General features: G+C 40.3%; 1 protein-coding gene across 5 annotated transcripts in view; it reads left to right on the top strand.

The window, feature by feature from the left end:
- The window catches only part of GPM6A (glycoprotein M6A), a 494,838-nt gene that overhangs the window by 155,482 nt on the left and 319,716 nt on the right, over window positions 1-19,640 (top strand). For 2 of the 5 annotated variants that reach the window (XM_019521798.1, XM_019521797.1), the window contains exon 1: window positions 17,157-17,676. The exons of 2 other annotated variants lie outside the window; for them this stretch is intronic. In XM_019521798.1, coding sequence (XP_019377343.1) covers window positions 17,640-17,676 — 37 coding nt within the window. In that variant the 5' untranslated portion in view covers window positions 17,157-17,639. Of the gene's footprint in view, window positions 1-17,156; window positions 17,677-19,640 lie in introns of those variants that run through there. One more of the 5 variants, XM_019521800.1, reaches the window with a different exon arrangement.

The raw sequence follows: 19,640 nt of genomic DNA, 5'->3' as shown, positions 1-19,640 counted from the left end.
CTTTTTAGCCTGGAAAAGCACAGGCTCAGGGGTGACCTGATGGCCACCTATAAGTTTATCACGGGTGACCACCAGTTTCTGGGGGAACGTTTAGTCACCAGAGCGCCCCAAGGGATGAAGAGGTTATAAACTACTGCAAGACCGTTTCAGGCTGGACATAAGGAAGAATTTCTTTACTGTCCGAGCCCCCAAGGTCTGGAACAGCCTGCCATCTGAGGTGGTTCAAGCACCTACACTGAACACCTTCAAGAGCAAATGGGATGCTTATCTTGCTGGGATCCTATGACCCCAGCTGACTTCCTGCCCTTTGGGTGGGGGGCTGGACTTGATGATCTTCTGAGGTCCCTTCCAGCCCTAATGTCTATGAAATCTATGAAATCTAGATCTGTTGCTGCAGTGGCTCATCATGGCATGCGCTCTCATGGCCATGAGCTACAGCCAGCTGTCCCATGCATGACCACTTAGCATGCCCTGTGCCCACCTAATGTGTGTCCATGTTGTGGTGATGTCTCCCCTTTCAAGGACCACAGACCTGTGGCTCTCACCCATGCCTGGGGATCATGTCAGGCAACCAGGCTGAGCTGGGGGCACTGCCTGTTCCTGCCAAGGCTATATTGCTCCTCTGCAGTGAGACCCAGGCCATGGGGAGTGGAAGAGCCCTACGCCTATGGGGCAACCACTGGTGATCCAGAAGCATGCCCTATTAACTCCCAAGCCTGGTGTTGCAACTCTGTCAGCTCCACCACACCATACAGTGTCTCCTGTAAACAGCAGTTGGTCATCTGGAGCTCCCGGTCCTGCAACTTGGCAGCCTGGGTGTAAGCATCCCCTGGTCTGTCGATTTCCCTGGACATGTCCTCTTTCATTCCCGCTGCCAATCTCGTAGCCCAACAGGAGTCTGTGATATGTGGCCTGAACTCAGAGACTGACAGGAGCTTGTAACATTTCTTCTTCATTTCACCAGTGCCTTGTATGCACATCTTTCATTCGCTCATCAGGTCCTCAGCCACCTGTCTTGGACTCACTGTGCGGGCCACTGCAAGTTGGCCTTCAGTGCACAGATGTGGAGCCTGCAGGCAAGGGGGAGTCCTTGCTTAGCTTGCAGGAGTTGACTGAGGGGGAAGGTCTGTGGCTGAGATGGGCCTGTGATGGTGGGAGAGGGGTTGGGGGTTGCCCTGAGAGGTTGATACAGTGAGTGCTTATGCTGCATGAATCGGGATCAGCCAGCACCTATTGGACTTCACCCATGGATTGTATCAGAAGGGGGAAAGTGCTGCTGGGTCACTTCCCAACCTGTCCAGGTGCAGAACTGGGGAGCCATTGTGGCAGCAAGAGCTGAGCAGGTTCCCACGTGGGAATCCTTCCATCAACATGTGTCCCTTTCCAGGAGTGAGGGGGTTTTTTGGAAAGGGGACTTTTTTTTCCTCATTCTGCTTCATGGCTACTGCAGTGGTTGTCAGACATAGCTGCATTGTATCTCATGCCTCTGACATGGGGGTCATCATCACCACTGGCAGCCATTGGTCTTGTGAGGTAGGTACTCCTGGGGGTACTCTGTAAAACTGCTGTTTACTCTTTTGCCTGCTGAGCTTAATAAATGCTATCAATGCCTTTGTTGAGAGCTTTGAAGGGGAGGGGAAGCTGTTTATGTTGAAGCACTTGACATATCTATGCTTAGGCTTGAATCTCCCATGAAGCACAACATGGCCCTAACAGAATTGACAGTTTCTCAAACTGCCACTTGTGTCCCCACGCTTGGCTGTTGGGGGCAGATGGGTCACCTTCATCCATGGTCCCAGCAGTGCTTATTGAGGTCTTGGGGTCTGTGGATGCATAAGGCTGAAAGGGGGTGGGTTGAAGGATCAATGGAAGCAGCAGTGGACGCTCAAGGATGAAGTTCTCAGCGTGTGGTTCTCGCTCTCAGTTCAGAGGCTTGTTGCCCCTGCTCCTGCTTCACTTGGGTTTGGCTGCTCAGGTCACCTCCAGAATTTCAAATTGTCAAGGGGCCTTCAGCTGACACCCCATGATTCTGGCAACACACCTGGCTTGGTCCACAGCCCACACGGTGCCTTGGATCATGGGGTGTCTCTCTCTTTGCCCCTGGGTTTGAGGTAAAGTGCCTGTGAACTACATCCCCTCTCCCCCACCCCACACTAAACTACTTAGTTGATGCCACATCTATCCAGGTTTATCTTAGAGTGGGATCCGCCATTTTTACAGCACTCTATATACCTCAACAGTCTGTTCAGTTATGGCTGTAGAGCACTTTCTGGGAGCCTACCACACAAGAAGTGTAACTTCTGTACTTGGCCAAAAAGCTCTCATTGATTCTAATAGGGTAGTATGAGAAGCTAATTAGAAACGAGAATTAATAGGTAAGCATAATATGGAAGGAGTGGGGAAATTACATGCACAATTACATTGGTTAAATTGCATGCACAATTACATTTAGTGGTGTTGCATTATTTTGGGTATCTTTTGTTTTGTTTTGTTTTCATTGACAAATAATATCACTGTTCCTAGTTGTCACCAAATCTACCTTCCTTTAGAGGGCCGATTCTTATAGACAAGGTGTTATTGCAAAAGTGGGTCTTGCCACAGCATTTGAAGGAGGAAATAATATTTGCAAATAGTTTCCTCCATGTTGGTGTTATTTTTAGTAAGTAACATTCACAAGTCCTATTGACATCCATAGGGTATGTGTGTGCAGAACATTGCTGTATGTTGGGCAATAGGCTAATTTTATGCAGTAAAAATATTCAATGGTAGAATATTATTAATTAAAAATGTACCTTGTTATTTCTTAAAAGTTAGCAAATCCCTTATTTATGGATGGTTTTCCACTAATACTTAATTAGGTCAAGGATAGTAAAGAGCATGCTTTTGCTTGGCTATGCCTTTCTAAGTATTACTCATGTATTCAAATGTATTCCAGCTGCCATAATGGCGACAGCAGAAGAGCTCATGTCATGGCCCTGTCAGATTCTAATGAATCTGCCAATTCTGCTAAATGCCCATTATCAGCAATCTTAGATAGGACACAGGAAGAAGAAGAATGTATTCAAATGAAATTTGGGATGCACTGAACTGAATAGGAGTTTTATCATTGACTTTATTTACATCAGATTTTACCCTGAATCTACTGTTTAGAGATCCTGTCGTTAAAATTCTAAATCTATCTTTATGGACCAGACATTGAATTGCTGTTGTCCGAAGTCACACTGTTTTATTGTTTTCTGGAGTGAGAAGCAGTATTTTTTTGGAGAGAAAAAGATGCAATTACTGCTTAATTGAACACCATGCATCTGTATAGTGGTAGCAACTTCATTTTGTGACCTTGTTGGATTTTTCCAAAGATAGGATGTTCACGGTATAATGAAGATTCTATGCAAAATTAAAGTCAGTACTGATATGAATCAGCACTGACTTCAGCAGACTTTTTATATTGATTTAGGTCAGCTATGGATCCAGGTTGAGAGCAGTCATTTTGTTCTCAAGTTTTTTTGCAGCCTGTTACACAGAAAAAACACACTATGTTTATGTGTGCTCACTTGCTATCCTTCTCTCTCTCCTTCCCCCCGCCCCCAATGCTTTCCTTAACTGAAGTAAGTTATTTAGAGTGAAATTAGATGTGGTTGGAAATAGGTTGATTGCGGTCAGAGGTGTGCTACCTTTTCTCCTCTATGCCTTACCCCACTGGTTTACTGAAACCCCCAACTTACATTATGTTTGTTATCTTGGCCAACATGAATAGTGTCCTCTAAACCTTTGTACTCAAGACTCTTTAGAGGGCAAGAGAGAGATGATTCCTTTAATTGCCTTGGATTAGGAGGATATGTAATATACATTGGGTCTAATAATTAGGCTTGACCTGAAGTTTATTTTAAGCTTATGCTTGCCAGCCATCATGTACTATGAGTCCCTGTGCGTGGTCCCTTAGCAGCAGTCCTTCCCAAGCTGGTAAGCTCTGCTGAACTTCTGGATAGGTCAGCCACACATCCACTTGTCTCCTAACTTACACCTTTTATGGCGTGATTGGAAATGATCTTGGTGCACTAAATTCAACCACATGAAACCATCCAGCAACAATTCTGTTGTCTGCAGCTTTCAGCATTTTTGCACACCACTTTGTCTTTGTGTGGGCTTTTCTTTACTCACTGATTCCTAGAGAAGGTCTGTTTTGTGTATTACAAGCCAGTACTATGTGGATGATTAGTGTGGCCTACAAGTCATTATATATAGATGAGAAAGGTGGCTCATGTGGCCTGGCTGTTTGAGGGCAGCCTTCCTGGTTGACTCTACAGATCAGTGTAGGTGTTTCCCCACACTAACCAGCATCTCAAGTATGTAATAATATAACATCCTCCAGCTTCAGCAAGATGCTTCAATGATGGGGGAAAAACCCCCTAAATAACGCCTGAGCTCAATAGGAACTGTGTTATGAAACTCCATGAATATGTACTTTGGTGCAAATTGACCACAGAGGAAGTCAAAGGAAACTTAGAGCTCTTAAACACATTAAATTATGAAAGCCTTTAAATTAATTAGTTTTAATTAAGAGACGGATTATAAAGACAGAAGGGACCACCATGATCATTTAGTCTGGCCGCTTCATAACAGAGCTTATAGGACTTTCCTAAATTTATTTTATGTTTGACTTAGATCAGATGTCATTTAGGTACATAACCAGACTTGATTTACAAATGTTCAGGAATGGAGAATTCACCACAACCCATGATCAGTTTCTTTAGGGGTGATTTACCCAGATTGTAACATACAATGCTGGTTTTTTTTTCTCATCTGGATTGTGTAGCTTTAAGTTTCAACCACTGGACCTTGTTTTGCCTTTGATGACTAGACTGAAGTTTCCTACTACCAGATATCTGTCCCCACAATAGGTACATATAGACTGTGATCAAATGGCACTACAGTCTTCTCCTTATTATCTAAACATAGCTAACACCTCTACTTTAAAGCATGATTCTTCTCACCAGTTTTTTCAAAATCCTTCTGGAATTCTAGACACCAAAGCTGGACAAAATATTACAGTAGTGGTTCACATCAATGCAAACTATAAACTATTGCTATTACTACCCAGTGTTCCTCTACTTATACTTGCAATATTTGTGCTAGCTCCTTATTGGTCATGGTGCTGTTCTGGAAACTCATGTTCAGTGGACTCTCCTCCATCCTTTTTCGTCATTTCTTCCCAGATAAGAGTTCCTCATCCTCTAAGTAGGGCTTTAATTCTTTGTTCCTGGATATATGATTTTACATTTCACTTGCATTAATACATACAGTATTTGCTTCCACTCAGCTTACCAAAGTTTGTCAAGCATTTAACATTTTTGGTGGAGACAGTAGCAGCACCTACATTGCTGTGTGAATTTTTAGTTTAGAATATTTTACTTATCCCCAATATTTAAGTTTTCAATTAAAAAAAAATAGTGGGCTAAATACTCACGTGATATAAACTAGCACTGCGCTCTGTCAAAGTCATTGTGGCATTGTGGTTTATACCAGCTGAGGGTCTGGCCCAGTAAGAATCAAAGATATTAAAGACTCTTCTGGTTTAGAAGATGTATGTACCATATACAAAGGTAGCAATCTGGATGTGCTTTAGAATAAAAAGTGTTATGCTTTGGATTTAGCACACATGGCCTTCATTTAATTCATCAACTGATCAGGCTATATTTTGTTATGATCAAAATGTAAAAACGTCAGCCTTCTAATTCTAATTCTAGAAGCCCATCTGGTCAAAATTCAAGTTTTAAAGTGGTGGTAAGTATGGAGATACATATTAAGATTGGTAAATGATCAAAGGCACCATATAAATCTAACATGGTATAATAATTCTCTTTTTGGTAAAAGTAGCCTCTAGTAGAGTCCTATCAGTGGAAGGAGAATGTTTTTTAAATGTCAAGTTTTAAGATTTATATGCTGTAATACACGATATTGGGGATTTTCTCATTAGCAGAAAGCATCTTTAACCGGATGAAAATTTTTAAGTGTTCACTTTCTAAAGCAAGGCTCTCCTTGATTTATCTTATGTTTAGCTGGAAATACAAAGCATAAAACTGAGAGCAGGCAAATTAGATTCTTTATTCTCTTTACTGTATATAATCCTTCAGTCTTATAAGGAGGGGAAATAAGTGGTCATTGGGATAGAATGAAACAAGTGATACATATATTCAAATACAAGACAATAAATAATGAGGAGACAAAAAAGAGGCAAATGTAGGAGAGTGATAAGGAAATAAGGAAAAAAGCCACAACCATTGCCTTTTTATAGCATATAAAGTTCAAGCCACAACTTGAATCAATTGAAAAACAATATCCATCTTTTTTTCCTTATACCAGTTGTCTCCCTTCTGTGCATTGTGAGCCAGATCCTCAGTTGGTTGTGAGCAGGAATATTTCCATTGATTTTTTTTTTTTTTAATTTTATTTTTTTAGGGGCACTATGCTTATTTACATAAACTGAAGATCTGGTTCCTAATGTCTCTAGATAATCTGGACATAAAGATATCTTGAGGACTGGTTTTAAACACACTGGTCTGAGTATCATAGAGGAACATTTCTCCCTATCACTTCAGACTCGAAGAGTTTTTGTAGATCTAGGTCTTAGTTCTTAATCCCACCACAGTTTATTCTTTGAACTACAAGGAACATATAGTTAGATATTCACCTTCATTTTCTTTCTTTTCTCTTTTAGGCTTTTTCCTCACTCAGAGCTAAATTTAGTTAATTTTTCATTACTGGAAACATCTCTTAGACAGACTTAGGGTTTGGGTGAGGTGGTATTTGCTTATCTTGATGGCTATCTTTTTTCTGAGTGCTGTTTTACTGTACACATTTCTAGACTATGTAGCTAGACACACTTTAAAAATCTTAAAAAAAAACAAAATTGATAAGTGATCTCTGATAACACCTGATAATGGATTTTAGGGATGAAATCTCTTCATTCAATCCCATAGTGTTTATAATTCTATTTTAAAACATGTTTAAAATTCTGTTTAATTAACAGAAGTGGGATTTTTTGCATGATATTTTTATACATATAAGAAATAATATGCAAATAATTTATTTTATGAAACTTTACTATAACTTAGATCAACTCATGGTTTTATTATTTGAACTTGTGTAACCATTTTAAAATGTTTCTAGATCTAAATCACCCCTTCTTCTAATTTTTCCAAGATAGTTACTATGTAATTTAGTGTTTGCCTTCATGCTTATTCTAGGTTTTTGGATTCCTTACTTAGTTGTTTGTAGTAGTAGTAGTGTTAGTGATAAAACTAAAATTTCACTTTTTATGTAAAACTCAATGTACAGTGTTTTACAAAGGTAAGGATTGTCATCGTCATTACTGGCAGTAAAGCACAGAGTAACAAAAGTACTGGCCCATGGACCTGAATTTAGTTGTCCTGCCATGCAGTCCAGTGGTGTAACTGTTGGACCACACTTCATGATATCCTGCAGGGTAGCAAGTGGTCTCTTAAACTCATCAGGTTCTACTTGCTCTTTTTATTGAACTATTTACCAGGCCTTATTTATGAGAGTTGAATGCTCTGTCTCCTTTGCTCGTTATAGGTAGCACTATTGCACTGTGTTCACTCACACTATTAAGTTCATCCCATTTTATTTCAGATGATACAAAAACCTTTGAATGTCCAAGTTTTGGTACTTTGCTGCAGCCTCCATAAAATTCAGTTGCTTTTCTTCACTTACCTTGTATAATAATTTATTGGCACCTATGGTTTCTTGCTGTTTATTGGGCGTGGAAACACTGGCTGGACAGTTCTTGTAGGAACCTTGAGAGTGTTATTATTACATCTCTGTATATATTTTGAATTGTAATGATGGTGAAGAAACAGTGAGGGAAACTTGCCTGACACCACACTCACATGTATAGTTCTTCCTTAGTTGTGCAAAGAGGATGAGCACAGTAAATATATTGGGAAACAGAAGGCATTACTTACAGGGTAAGATATTATAGATCATGAAGACATCAACATTTGTTCTGCTGACTTTTTTCAGTTTCTGCTTGCATTGATCATTTTCTTTGGACCGCAGTATTATACTAACATTAGAACAAAGTGAATTTTAGCACATTCAGAACTGATATTTAAGAACTGCATGCCTATTTTTCTAAAATACCGGATGTAGTCCTGAATATTAAGGGAAAGACACATTTGAGATAAAGGAGTGAGAGAATAGAAGGAAGGTGGGACCAACAGAAAGAGACAAGATTGTGCATGTGGTAGAGAAAAAGAGAAATAAAAAAAACAAATACTAAAACAATTCAGGAAAAAAAATACAAAAAATGGGAGTGGGGAAAAAGTTAAAGTAGATGTAAGTAAAATCTTTTCCCATCATAATTTACATTACTTTTTATTAATTTCCATGGTAGATATTATTTGGGACATTAGCTGTCAAGTAGATTTTTCAAGCATTATAGATGAACTTTTTGGATGTTCAGCAACTAGATACATAAGTATAAAAAGGATTCTTTTTGATGGGTGATCTCCACCTGAATACCTGGGGCACTGATCTCTTGAGATTTAAGACTGGCATGACTAATAAGCAAAGCTTTAAACCAAGAAATGAGTCAAAGTTGGGAAACAACTCATATAATCTCCAGTCCTGACTTATCAGGTCAAAGAGGATACTGAAATAGAGGAATATCAGAGGGTAGGAAAGTAGATTTCATAGACATTAGGGCTGGAAGGGACCTCAGAAGATCATCGAGTCCAGCCCCCTGCCTAAAGGGGGCAACCAGATAAGATAAGCATCCAATCTACTCTTGAAGGTGTTCAATGGAGGTGCTTAAACCACCTCCAATGGCAGGTTGTTTCAGACCTTGGGGGCTCGGACAGTAAAGAAATTCTTCCTTATGTCCAGCCTGAAATGGTCTTGCAGTAGTTTATAACCTCGTCAACCTCGTCATCCCTTGGGGCGCTCTGGTGAACAAACGTTCCCCCAGAAACTGGTGGTCACCCGTGATAAACTTATAGGTGGCCATCAGGTTACCCCTGAGCCTGCACTTTTCCAGGCTACAGAGCGCCATGGCTCTCAGCCTGTCATTGTAAGGTCTGTTTTCCTGACCTCTGATCATGCGCGTGGCTCTTCTCTGGACTCTCTCAAGCTTCTCCACATCCTTTTTGAATTGTGGAGCTCAAAACTGGATGCAGTTCTCCAGCTGCAGCCTCACCAAGGCCGAGTACAAGGGGAGAATGACGTCCTGGGATTTGCTTGAGAAGCATCTATGGATGCAAGCCAGCGTTTTGGTCACTTTACTAGCTGCAGCATTGCATTTCAGACTCATGTTCATCTTGTGGTCAATGATGACCCCCAAGTCTCTTTCTTCTGTAGTGCTAGCCAGAAAAAGAAACCTCTAGAACCAATCAGAACAATACTCGGGTAGGTGGTACAGTAAGTGCAAGGACTGTATGTCATCCAGCTAGGCAATGAGGACTCCTGACTCAGAAACAACTGGGATACATATATTATAATACAAGAGTTAGGATTAGAGTGGGATTGTATGTTAATACTGTGATAGACTAAAGAATTAAGAAAGGATAATGCAACAAAATCTGTCTGGGTCGAAATAATTTTCGTGAAGGACAGGGAATTGCTAGTGGTCTGCTGTGAACCTGGAGAGTCAGCTATGGATATAGATAGAGATTTCACTGATGTTAATGGAGAGAGAGAAACACTAGTGGGACCTGGATTATTATGGGAGACTTTCCAGTATAGACTGGAGAACAAATGCTTCCTTTCTCATATAAATAAAAAGAGAACAGGGAAAAAGTAGGGGCCATGCTACACTCAGGTAGGGTCAAGAATAAATATAATCTAAGTATGGCCCCAAAATTAAGCTTACCTTGGTTTTCAGTTAGGCAACCATGTTGAACTGCGGGGGAGGGGGACAGGTTGATGTATCACTGTATAGGAACTGCTGTTACCACAGCTGAAAAAGCCAAACTCAATAAGCTTAATGTAGTCAGGTTTGAAGTGGGCATCCTAGAATTTTGAAGAAATGGGAACATAAAATTGCAGGTCCAGTAATATGAATATTTATTAAATATATCAAGTTAGAGGTAGTACTGGATGTTTGGAGAATAGGTAACATAGTACTTATGTTTAAGGTGTGGAGAAGAATGCTCCAGGCAACCACAGGCCATTTATCTGACCTTAATAATTTGTGAGGATTTGGAACAAATTTTGGAAAAATTGGAGGTAAAAAGAAAATGGGATGTAATGCAACATAGGATACAAACAAGTGTTCATTTCCAGTGGTGGACATTTTTCAGGGAAAGGGAGCAATACAGGTATTCAGCCTGCAACAGCCCCCTCTCTTCTGCCCCTCATGCCTTCCTCTGACTTTTGTGATCCAGTCTGGAGAAGCATGGGGACTACTGGCTGCTCCAGTCCTATTCTTTATCTCACTCCTCCATTCTCACCCATTCTTAGTGAGAATGGAGTAGTGAGACAAAGCCCCCTGGCCACTCCTTGCAATGGGGTCCCTAGTGTGAGCAGCTGGTGGGGAACAAGTAACAGCTGCTCAGTCTTCTTGGGTCCTAGTACCTAGGAGCCGAGAGGAGGGAGTGGCATGCCAACTGCCCTCCCCCTTCCCCTCATGCTGGGCAGTGTTGGAATTTGAATGACCAGATCTGTAATTCAGTAATTCAGCTAAAATATTGTTATTCAATCCAAAGGCCAGTAGCAGTTGTACAGTTAGTTTAAATTAACTCTTTAAAATACTATTCCAAAATACCAACTATACATTAAATAGTGATGTTACAATGCCTGTTAATGACTGCACCCATGCAGTTATTACAGTTATGAGCATGTGATTGGAGTGTCTCAACTGGGCTAGCAAGAGAAATTCTAAGTATCCCAGGCTGGCTGGCTCCAGCAGATCAAGTCACACCAGCAAAGAACTTCTTTCTCTTGCTCCATCTTATACCCCTACATTTCTCATTGCATCCTAGTTGGAAACGTCACTAGATTTGTCTTGCCTTTTCCACACACCAATAACATGTCCTTTGTCCGGTTGCTCCAGATTTCCTAGGAGCAACTTTCTGCATGCCAGGCTGGCACCCCCCCACCCCCCAAATGAGCACACCTGTGGCCTTTCACACTCCCTTTTCAGGAAATTAGCATTTTCTGTTGTTTCTTTCTGTCAGCTCATGGATTCCTATATTGTCATTGTTGTATATGATGAAACATCCCAAGTCCTATTGCATTAAATTTCTTAATTCTTAGAGGTGGGTAACAGCAGGTGGCTGCTCCTTCCTTCATCTCATGGTCTATGGGAGGGGTGGGAGCAGCTACCCACTTCCGTCTCTCATGCCTTCTTCAGATTAGCATGATTCCAGTCTGGGGAAGTCCAGGGAGCTCAACTCCAGGGTGTGGAAAAGTGTGGGGAGCATTTCCCTGCCACATCACAGCTCCTGGCCTCAGGTGGAGTCAAACTGGTGGAAAATGAACAGGTGTTCAGTCCTCCAGTAGAAATGTAATGCTTGTATATAGCTATGAATTACCAAAGGTATTTTGTGCCAGATTGATTTAAGGTCTTTCTTAGGTAACTGGGTTTTTTTTGGTTTTGTTTTGGTTTTTTTTTTGCATAAAATGTACAGAAATGTGGGTGTATACTAATGCAACTTGTTGAAGGCATCGATGATAGAGAAGAAATATGAGTGGCTAGGAGGTGATGTAGTTGCAGAACATGATTACACTTTCAACTAAAGTACTTTTTATACATCATATGGTTTAAGAAGGTCACTAGTGCCTTAAAAAAATGTGGTTTTTTTGAGAAACCACAATGGGCATCAAGGTACACTTTTTTTTTCCCCTAAGGCTTATTTCACTGCAAGTGGTAAATGCTGAAAGGAATGTAAACAGTAGAGAGCAGTTGGTCAACTAGAAGAGGTATTGGGTCAAATTTTTGATGGTTATATGACAGCTTGAAGTAGTTTAATAGGAGTGTTTGTTAGCTGGGAGAGTGGTCAGGCACTTACTGTACTGGGTAATCTGATCATTTTAATGGGATATCATTAGATAGAAGAGAAGTATCATAGACTTCAGTGTGCTCTTCAGAATGTGTGGAATCTCCAATAGTTTGAAGACAGAGAGAGAGGCAATAAGACCTCCGGTTTACTTTCAGGGCCTAATGAAAGTTAGGGGATACCAGATTCTAGGAGTAGTTTTGTATGGCAATATGTAGAACCTGCAATTTTTCTCAGAATAATTTCTCTAATTAAACTACTTTATGTTATATATACTTGAAGGAGAAAGAGGAATGCACAGATTAAATAAGTGTTGGGCATAACAGTAGCCAAGAACCTTTTACTGAAAATTGATTTAATCATAATATATATATATTTTATGCACTGTAACAGTGAGTGCAAAATGATTAATTTTTGGTTGCCTGGAAAAATAGTTTACATCCTCGTATGCATTCCTTGTTCATCATGTTGTCAGATTCCAGAAGGAACAAATGGGCAACTTCTGTGAAGTAAAAATTTTAAAGGAGATTGGGGAGAAACATTTAAAAATTAAAAGCTAGCTGGTTTTGAGTCAATGTTAATGTGTGCAGCTGTACTTGGATATTGCCCAGAAATAGAATTTGGGCCAACAAGATTTATGCACTTGTAATATAGATGACACTCCACTTTATGCCATCATTACAGAAGACTGGCTAGTAGAATTGTGTTGTTTATGGACTATCTAGCTTGACTCAGGCTGGAAGGAGATTAAAAAGCTCAGATTGTTCTGGGAGATTTTGAGGAGTTGCTTAGAAGAAACAACCAAGTTGATATTGCTTCTAAATTGATTGAGCATGTTTGCCTTTTTGCTATTTGTTTGCTATTTATTTGTTGGAGTGGCCAACTAGGGGCCATGCTGTTCTTGACCTACTGCTCACAAACAGGGAAGAATTGGTGGGGAACATGGTAGATGGCATCTTGGGATGAAGTAAGGAAGGCAAAAGCACAACTGGAGTTGCAGCTAGCAAGGGGTGTGAAGGGTTTCTACAAGTATGTTGGTAGCAAGAGGAGGATCAGGGAAAGTGTGGCTCCCTTACTGAGTCAGGGAGGCAACCTTGTGACAGAGGATGGAGAAAATGCTGAAGTGCTCAATACCCTTTTTGCCTCAGTCTTCACAGGCAAGGTCAGCTCCCAGACTACTGCACCTGGCAGCATAGTTTGGAAAGGAAGTGAGTAGCCTTCAGTGGTGAAAGAACAGGTTATGGACTAAGAAAAACTGGGACTACTTAGAAAAGCAAGTCCATGGGGCTGGATGGGATGCACCCGAGGGTGCTGACAGAGTTGGCTGACGTGATTCCAGATCCAATGGCCATCATCTTTGAAAACTCATGACAAACAAGAGAGGTCCCAGATGATTGGAAAAGGGCAAACATAGTGCCCATATTTAAGAAAGGGAAAAAGGAAGATCCAGGGAACTACAGACCAGTCATCCTCACCTCAGTCCCTGGAAAAATCACGGAGAAGATCCTCAAGGAATCTATTTCTAAGCACTTGGAGGAGAAAAAGGTGATTAGGAATAGTCAACATGGATTCACCAGGAGCAAGTCATGCCTGACCCATCTGATTGCCTTCTATAATGAGGTGACTGGCTCTGTGGATGAAGGGAGAGCGGTGGAAGTGATGTACCTTGATTTTTAGCAAGGCTTTTGATACAGTCTCACACAACATTCTCTTAAGGAAGTACAGGCTGGATGAATAGACTGTGAGGATAGAAAACTGGCTGAAGCATCAGGCTCAGAGAGTAGGAATCAATGGCTTAATTGAATGAATGTCCGGTTGGCAGCTGGTGGAGTGTCCTGGGGGTTGGTTTTGGGGCCAGTTTTGTTCAATGTCTTCATCAACAACCTGGAAGATGGTATAGAGTGGACCCTCAGCAAGTCTTCAGATGATGCCAAGCTAGGGGAAGCAGTAGACATGCTGGAGGGTAGAGCTAAGATTCAGAGAGGCCTAAACCAATTGGAGGATTGGGCCAAAATAAATCTCATGAGGTTCAACAAGGACAAATGCAAAGTCCTGAGATGGAACTGTACCATGTACCAGTACAGGCTGGGGGTTGATTGGCAAGGCAGCATCTGTGCAGAAAAGTACCTGGGGGTTACAGTGGACAAAAAGCTGAATATGAGCCAGCAGTGTGTCTTTGTCACCAAGAGGGCTAACAGCATATTGCCCTGCCTTGGTAGGTGTGTTGCCAGTAGGTCAAGGGAAGTGATAATTCCCCTCTAATCAGCACTGGTGAGGCCACATTTGGAGTACTGTTCTCACTTTTGGGCCCCCACTGCAGAAAGGATGTGGACAACTTGGAGAGAGTTCAGTGGAGGGACAGGCTTTTAGAAATCAATTAACCCATGCTGTTCCCCTGGACCATTGTTTTAATATAATATCTACTTTCCTTACAAGTTGATTCCCAAAAGCAAACCTCTAAATATCATTTTCTAGCCATCAGAGAGATGCATCAGCCTAGAACTAGTCTCTGCTCCAGTTCCAATAACTCTACTGCTAAGGATCAGGCCATTCACACTCCAGCTGCCCTCTGGATGACTTTTGGTTGATTAACCTATTAGAGTCTGGCTCCAGACAAAAGCCATGTTTAGTCTGAGGCTGTAATGGAGTAGACTGATCTCTAGAGAGGGAACGATTTTGGACACACTTCTGTTCATGTTTTTTATTGGCTAGTGCTAGGCAGTTCCTGGCTCAGTATTGCCAGATTGCCATTCTGAGGCACCTAATTTATCTGAGACAATGTATGGGGAATGGACAAGGAATCTTCCTGATCACTTCCAACAGAGCCTTGTAAATAAGTAGAATAGATGGCACAGGGGTTCCTGAATGCACACTGCAGGACTGTACTGGGCTGTTCTCAGACTGTTTTGAGAACACACTAGGGCAGTGAGCACTTGAGCCATCTACTCTCCCCAGTTACCTAATTTCCAAGCAGGACTGAATGGGTGAAATTTATTTTGTCACTGGTGGATTCAGAGATAGGAAAGAGGCCATATTGACATAGCCATAGTATTATTTCTTGCCTTGCAAACACTCATTAGTGACTAGGATTGGTTTGATTTTAGCTAAAAAAAAATTATGGCTAGTGTTCTGTTTTTTTTTATCATTTTAGTTGCAGTGGTTTTTTCATCTTTTTGTGCAGAATGCTCATAGAACTTAAACGTTTTAGAGGGGTCCAACACTGGAGGGGAGCTAATACTTTATTTTAAGAATTAGATCATTAATAATAAGCAGTATATAAATAGGAAATAATATTTATGTAAGGGTCAGCAAGACCTACGAAGTGCATCCTGGATATCCTACACAGGTTATAAATGGGCAAATGTGAAAGATCTTAGCCCTAAAAAGGCAAAGAGAAAATGTAACCATTTGTAGAGAAAATAGGCCATTCAAGGGGTTGTCTTGAGACAGGCAAATTAATGCATATCAAGATTCTTGAGTCACTACTTCCTTTTGTTTGCCAAAGGTTTCCAGTTCCTGGAGTACACAGTCCAAACAATTTAGTGTTTAACAGGAGAAGCTGTAGGTATCTTAAATCGCAAAGACATTTCAATATTTTGTCAGAGTAGTTACAAAAAAATCTAAATCTAATTCCTTGGGAATTCATTACAACTTTTGTCTAACCCAGGGGTGGGCAAAATGCAGCCTGTGGGCTGGATGCAGCGCGTCAGGCCATTCTATCCGGCCTGCAGGGCCCCTAAAAAATTTAGAAAATTAATATTTATCTGTCCTGGCTTCCTGTCATGTGGCCCTCGATGGCTTGCCAAAACTCAGTAAGCAGCCCTCCAGCTGAAATAATTGCCTACCCCTGGTCTAACCAATGTGATCTGAAGTCCTAGAGACGATGTCAGCTGAACTTAAAGGCTGCTGCTTCTTGATCTGTGTTGAAAGGGGTGCAAAAGCAAGTGAAGCACTGGAGGGTTCATTTTTAAAGACGGAAATGATTGATTAGTGAAATAAATCAATGCACATTTTAAATATTCATCTGTATAAATTACACAACTCTAATGTTGTGACTTGGGGCTGTCCAACTGGTGGCCTGCAGGCCGTATGGACAGTGAAGGGTTAACACGTGCTCCCTCAGCTGCCGCTGCTCCCATTGCTCCAGCTGCACCAGTAGCCAGGGTCTTGGAGCTCCTCCCATCTCCGAATGCTTTGAAGTTGGGCAGCCCTGGTGTGAACCATTACCATTGTTGCATAACAGGCTGAATAAGTGACTAGTTCCTTTTGGGAGAAATTATTACATTGGGCTAAGTACTATTTTGTTTCTGTAGAAGGAGCCATTTTCAATTTTGAGAAATAAGAATTGGTCACTTTTTTTCAGGAGGTGGGAAAGAAGTGCATGGAAGAGCTGTCAAAAAGCTACACATAGAGTAGAGCAGTAGAGTTGCACGTTGTGTGCATTCTTATTGCTCTTTCTGTTATGTACTGGAGCTCTTAAGATGATGCTATGTCACTCAGACTAAGGTAAAAAAAATGCTAATTTATTGCTAGACTGCGGCGTCCAATTTGCATTCCAAATCAGACTGCAGAGCTCCCCAAATGAGTAGGTGCCCTCATAGTGTACTTAACCTATGCTTTCCCCAGTCAATCCATGATGTGTGCGCGCGCAAGCGCGTTGCTTCACCATCTTGAAAAGGTTCCATCTCTTAATGAGAAATTGCAGCCTGCAGATAATTTTTGCAAGCTATAGCTAAAAAAAAAAAAAAGTTTAAAATTACTTTTAATAATTTTTCTAGCCTTCTATCTTAAATTTGTGAGAACTCAGGAGATGAGACAATGCCTTAGTGATTTGATGTACAGTCAATAATTCTCTTTATTACAGTCTGCTTTATATATAAATAAACTGCAAAGGTGCATTCCTTTTAAATAAACCCTCTACCCATCCCCTGGAATAATTTCTAGAATGGGTGTAATAATATTTATTTCAAATACTCATTATACCCAAAAAATTTAGGTATATGAGAGAGGGGGAAATGAAGAGGCATTAAGTTATGTACGCATCTGAGAGGGAGAGAGAGAATGAGAGAGACAACTAATGCAGCATAAAGAACCCACAGGCATCTGGGCTTTCCCACTTTGGTAGCAAATAGGGGGAATTATGGGTTGGTGGTCTGCTTCATGTTAGGAGGACACCCCTCCATCTGTTCTCACTGCAGCCTGTTTCCAATTTAAAACACAGATTTCAATACAAACCTCAATTTCTTTTCTCCATTTTATATGCAAAGCGAGGCTTATGAATCAGTGTCACTGCTCCTGGGACTCGGACCAAATTTCCCCCCAAAATTCACAAGCTATTCATTTGAATACCTGCTTACAGTGGTACACAATGGACAGCTTTGAGAAGAAAAATTGATAATCTTCACGGAAGAGTAATTTGAATGAAATTACACTTGACAGCCTGTCTCCAAGCAAACAAGGAGAGTGAGGGAGCCTTAGCTAAGCTCTGAGGACTTGCCTAAGCCTCTGCTGTTGGAGCTTCCCAGGGAAAAAAAAAAAAAAAAACACTTCACACTTTTTTTCCTACATGTAATTGAAGCTTTTGATTTAATTCTGTGTAGCAGTTTGTAGTGAAGAAAGGTAGCCATGGAAGAGAATATGGAAGAGGGACAAACACAAAAAGGTATTGTGATAAAATAATTTTCTGTTTGCAAGTAGGTAGTTATTTTGCAGTTCCTTATTTGCTTTAGTTGCATGTCTATATAAGGCTAGTGAATATTCTCATGTAGCTGATGTGGGCTAAGATTTTTCTTTCCATTTTGCCCATTTGGTTTCTTACACTAATGTCTGGCATTAATATCGTGATTGTTCACAAATATTAAAGACTCACAGAATGCAAATGAAGAATCTTACATCTATAGGAGTAACACTGCAAGTATTTAATGGGGAATGTTTCCCAGACCAGTCTTTGTTAACCTTCATTTATTTCATGTTTTCACGCTTGTCTAGCAGGGTCAAGGGAACCCAGTGTGAACTGAGAGAGAGCCACTCACATAATATTTGGAGCTCGTTGCATTTAGAGACCTAACAATGAAACCATTATTTACACCTTTGAATGAATGTCCAGATGGAACAAAGACCTGGAGTATATTTTGTATATATTTAGGGATTGCCTATATTTCTCTCTCTCTTTTTTTCGGTTTCTCTTTTGCTATCTGTTGCTATAGTATCTATTAAGGAAATGGTTATAAATTTTGCAGTGCATGTTTGGTTTGTTTCTTGTTTTGAATTTTTTTTATGGTTCAGTTTAATTTGCTTTAAAAAAAACACAGCATGTGGATGGTCTTCCTATTTTAAATTCTCTGATCAAAGTAGTGTGCATCTACATGGTGTCTTACTGCTTAAAGGTACAAATCTAGATGATTATTCCTTGTACAGCATATCAGGTTGTAGCTCTGAAAATTATACTGATCTGCTCACAGCAGTAGACTGTACCATCATCACAGCAACGTTCTGTCATGCTGGATTCTACTAGATATAGAGAAGCGAAGGGGTGATTTTTTTATTGCAAGTACAAAAGTAAAGCTGGCAAATATTTGCCAGAGCAAAATTGCAAGTACTGTTCATACTGCATTTATCCAGAAATAGATTTTTATTTTTGAGTGGGAAATTTAGGAACTAATAAAAGTTGACTAATGTAAATTGCGTGTAAAGACATAATTCTTGAGTTGATGCCATATTCTGGGTTTCAACTCTCAGACTGGTATGCTTGTTACATGTAAATGTCATGCTTTCTCATTAGAACTGACCCACTTAGGTTAAATGTAGCCTTGGAGTGCTTATAGTCCTGTTTGTGACTAGTTGTATGATATCTTGTCACAAATACATTGAAGAAAAAAAATGTAGAAAAAAATCAATTTTAAAACAGGATCATTTATAAATAATAAAGGGTTTTTCATCAGAGAGATGTTTTATGCCCAAGTAGCATAAATAAAAGATTTCCACATATTGCAAAAAGTCCCAAGATATATTTATGTTTATTCTTTTGACAGAATAATTTTAATGCTTTTCCTGCACGACCTATGTTATTTAATTTAATTTATATGTAGAAATCAGAATTAATACATGCAAGATTTATCAGCAGTTTTATCATACATATTGTCCTTCAGCATTTTGTAGCTTCTAGATCTCTCATAGAAAGTGTGGCTTATTTTCATGTAAAATACGGGGGGGGTTGTTAGTACAGCAAGTGACTGAAAGCATAGGTGACCACATAATCCAAATAACAGCCACTAACCGTTAAATGTTAAATGTTAGGTGGACAGTTCAGAGCCATTAAATCTGTATATCTAACACTTCTCCCCCCTCTTCCCCCCACCCCCCCCCAACCAAAACCCAAACAAACCCATAGAATTTAAAAAATACTGAAGAAGGAAGGAGGGAGGGTAGGAATATGTATTGCATGAACAGGTTGCTGTACATGAACTGCCCCTTCATTGTTCAAATGGTCACTAGCTGGCATGATCAGTAGCCACTCACATATGTAATAAATAGTATAATTACAATACACTAACACTGATATATATTTTTTGTTTTTAAAATGTCATGTGTTTAGTTTTGATTTGGTTTTGTTTTATTTTTTTCCAT

This window comes from Gavialis gangeticus, unplaced genomic scaffold, assembly GCF_001723915.1.
Source record: "Gavialis gangeticus isolate Ggan-Ray unplaced genomic scaffold, GavGan_comp1, whole genome shotgun sequence".
Lineage (NCBI taxonomy): Eukaryota > Metazoa > Chordata > Crocodylia > Gavialidae > Gavialis > Gavialis gangeticus.
The sequence above is the reverse complement of the archived record's forward strand: the minus strand, read 5'-3'. Positions and strand labels throughout refer to the sequence as shown.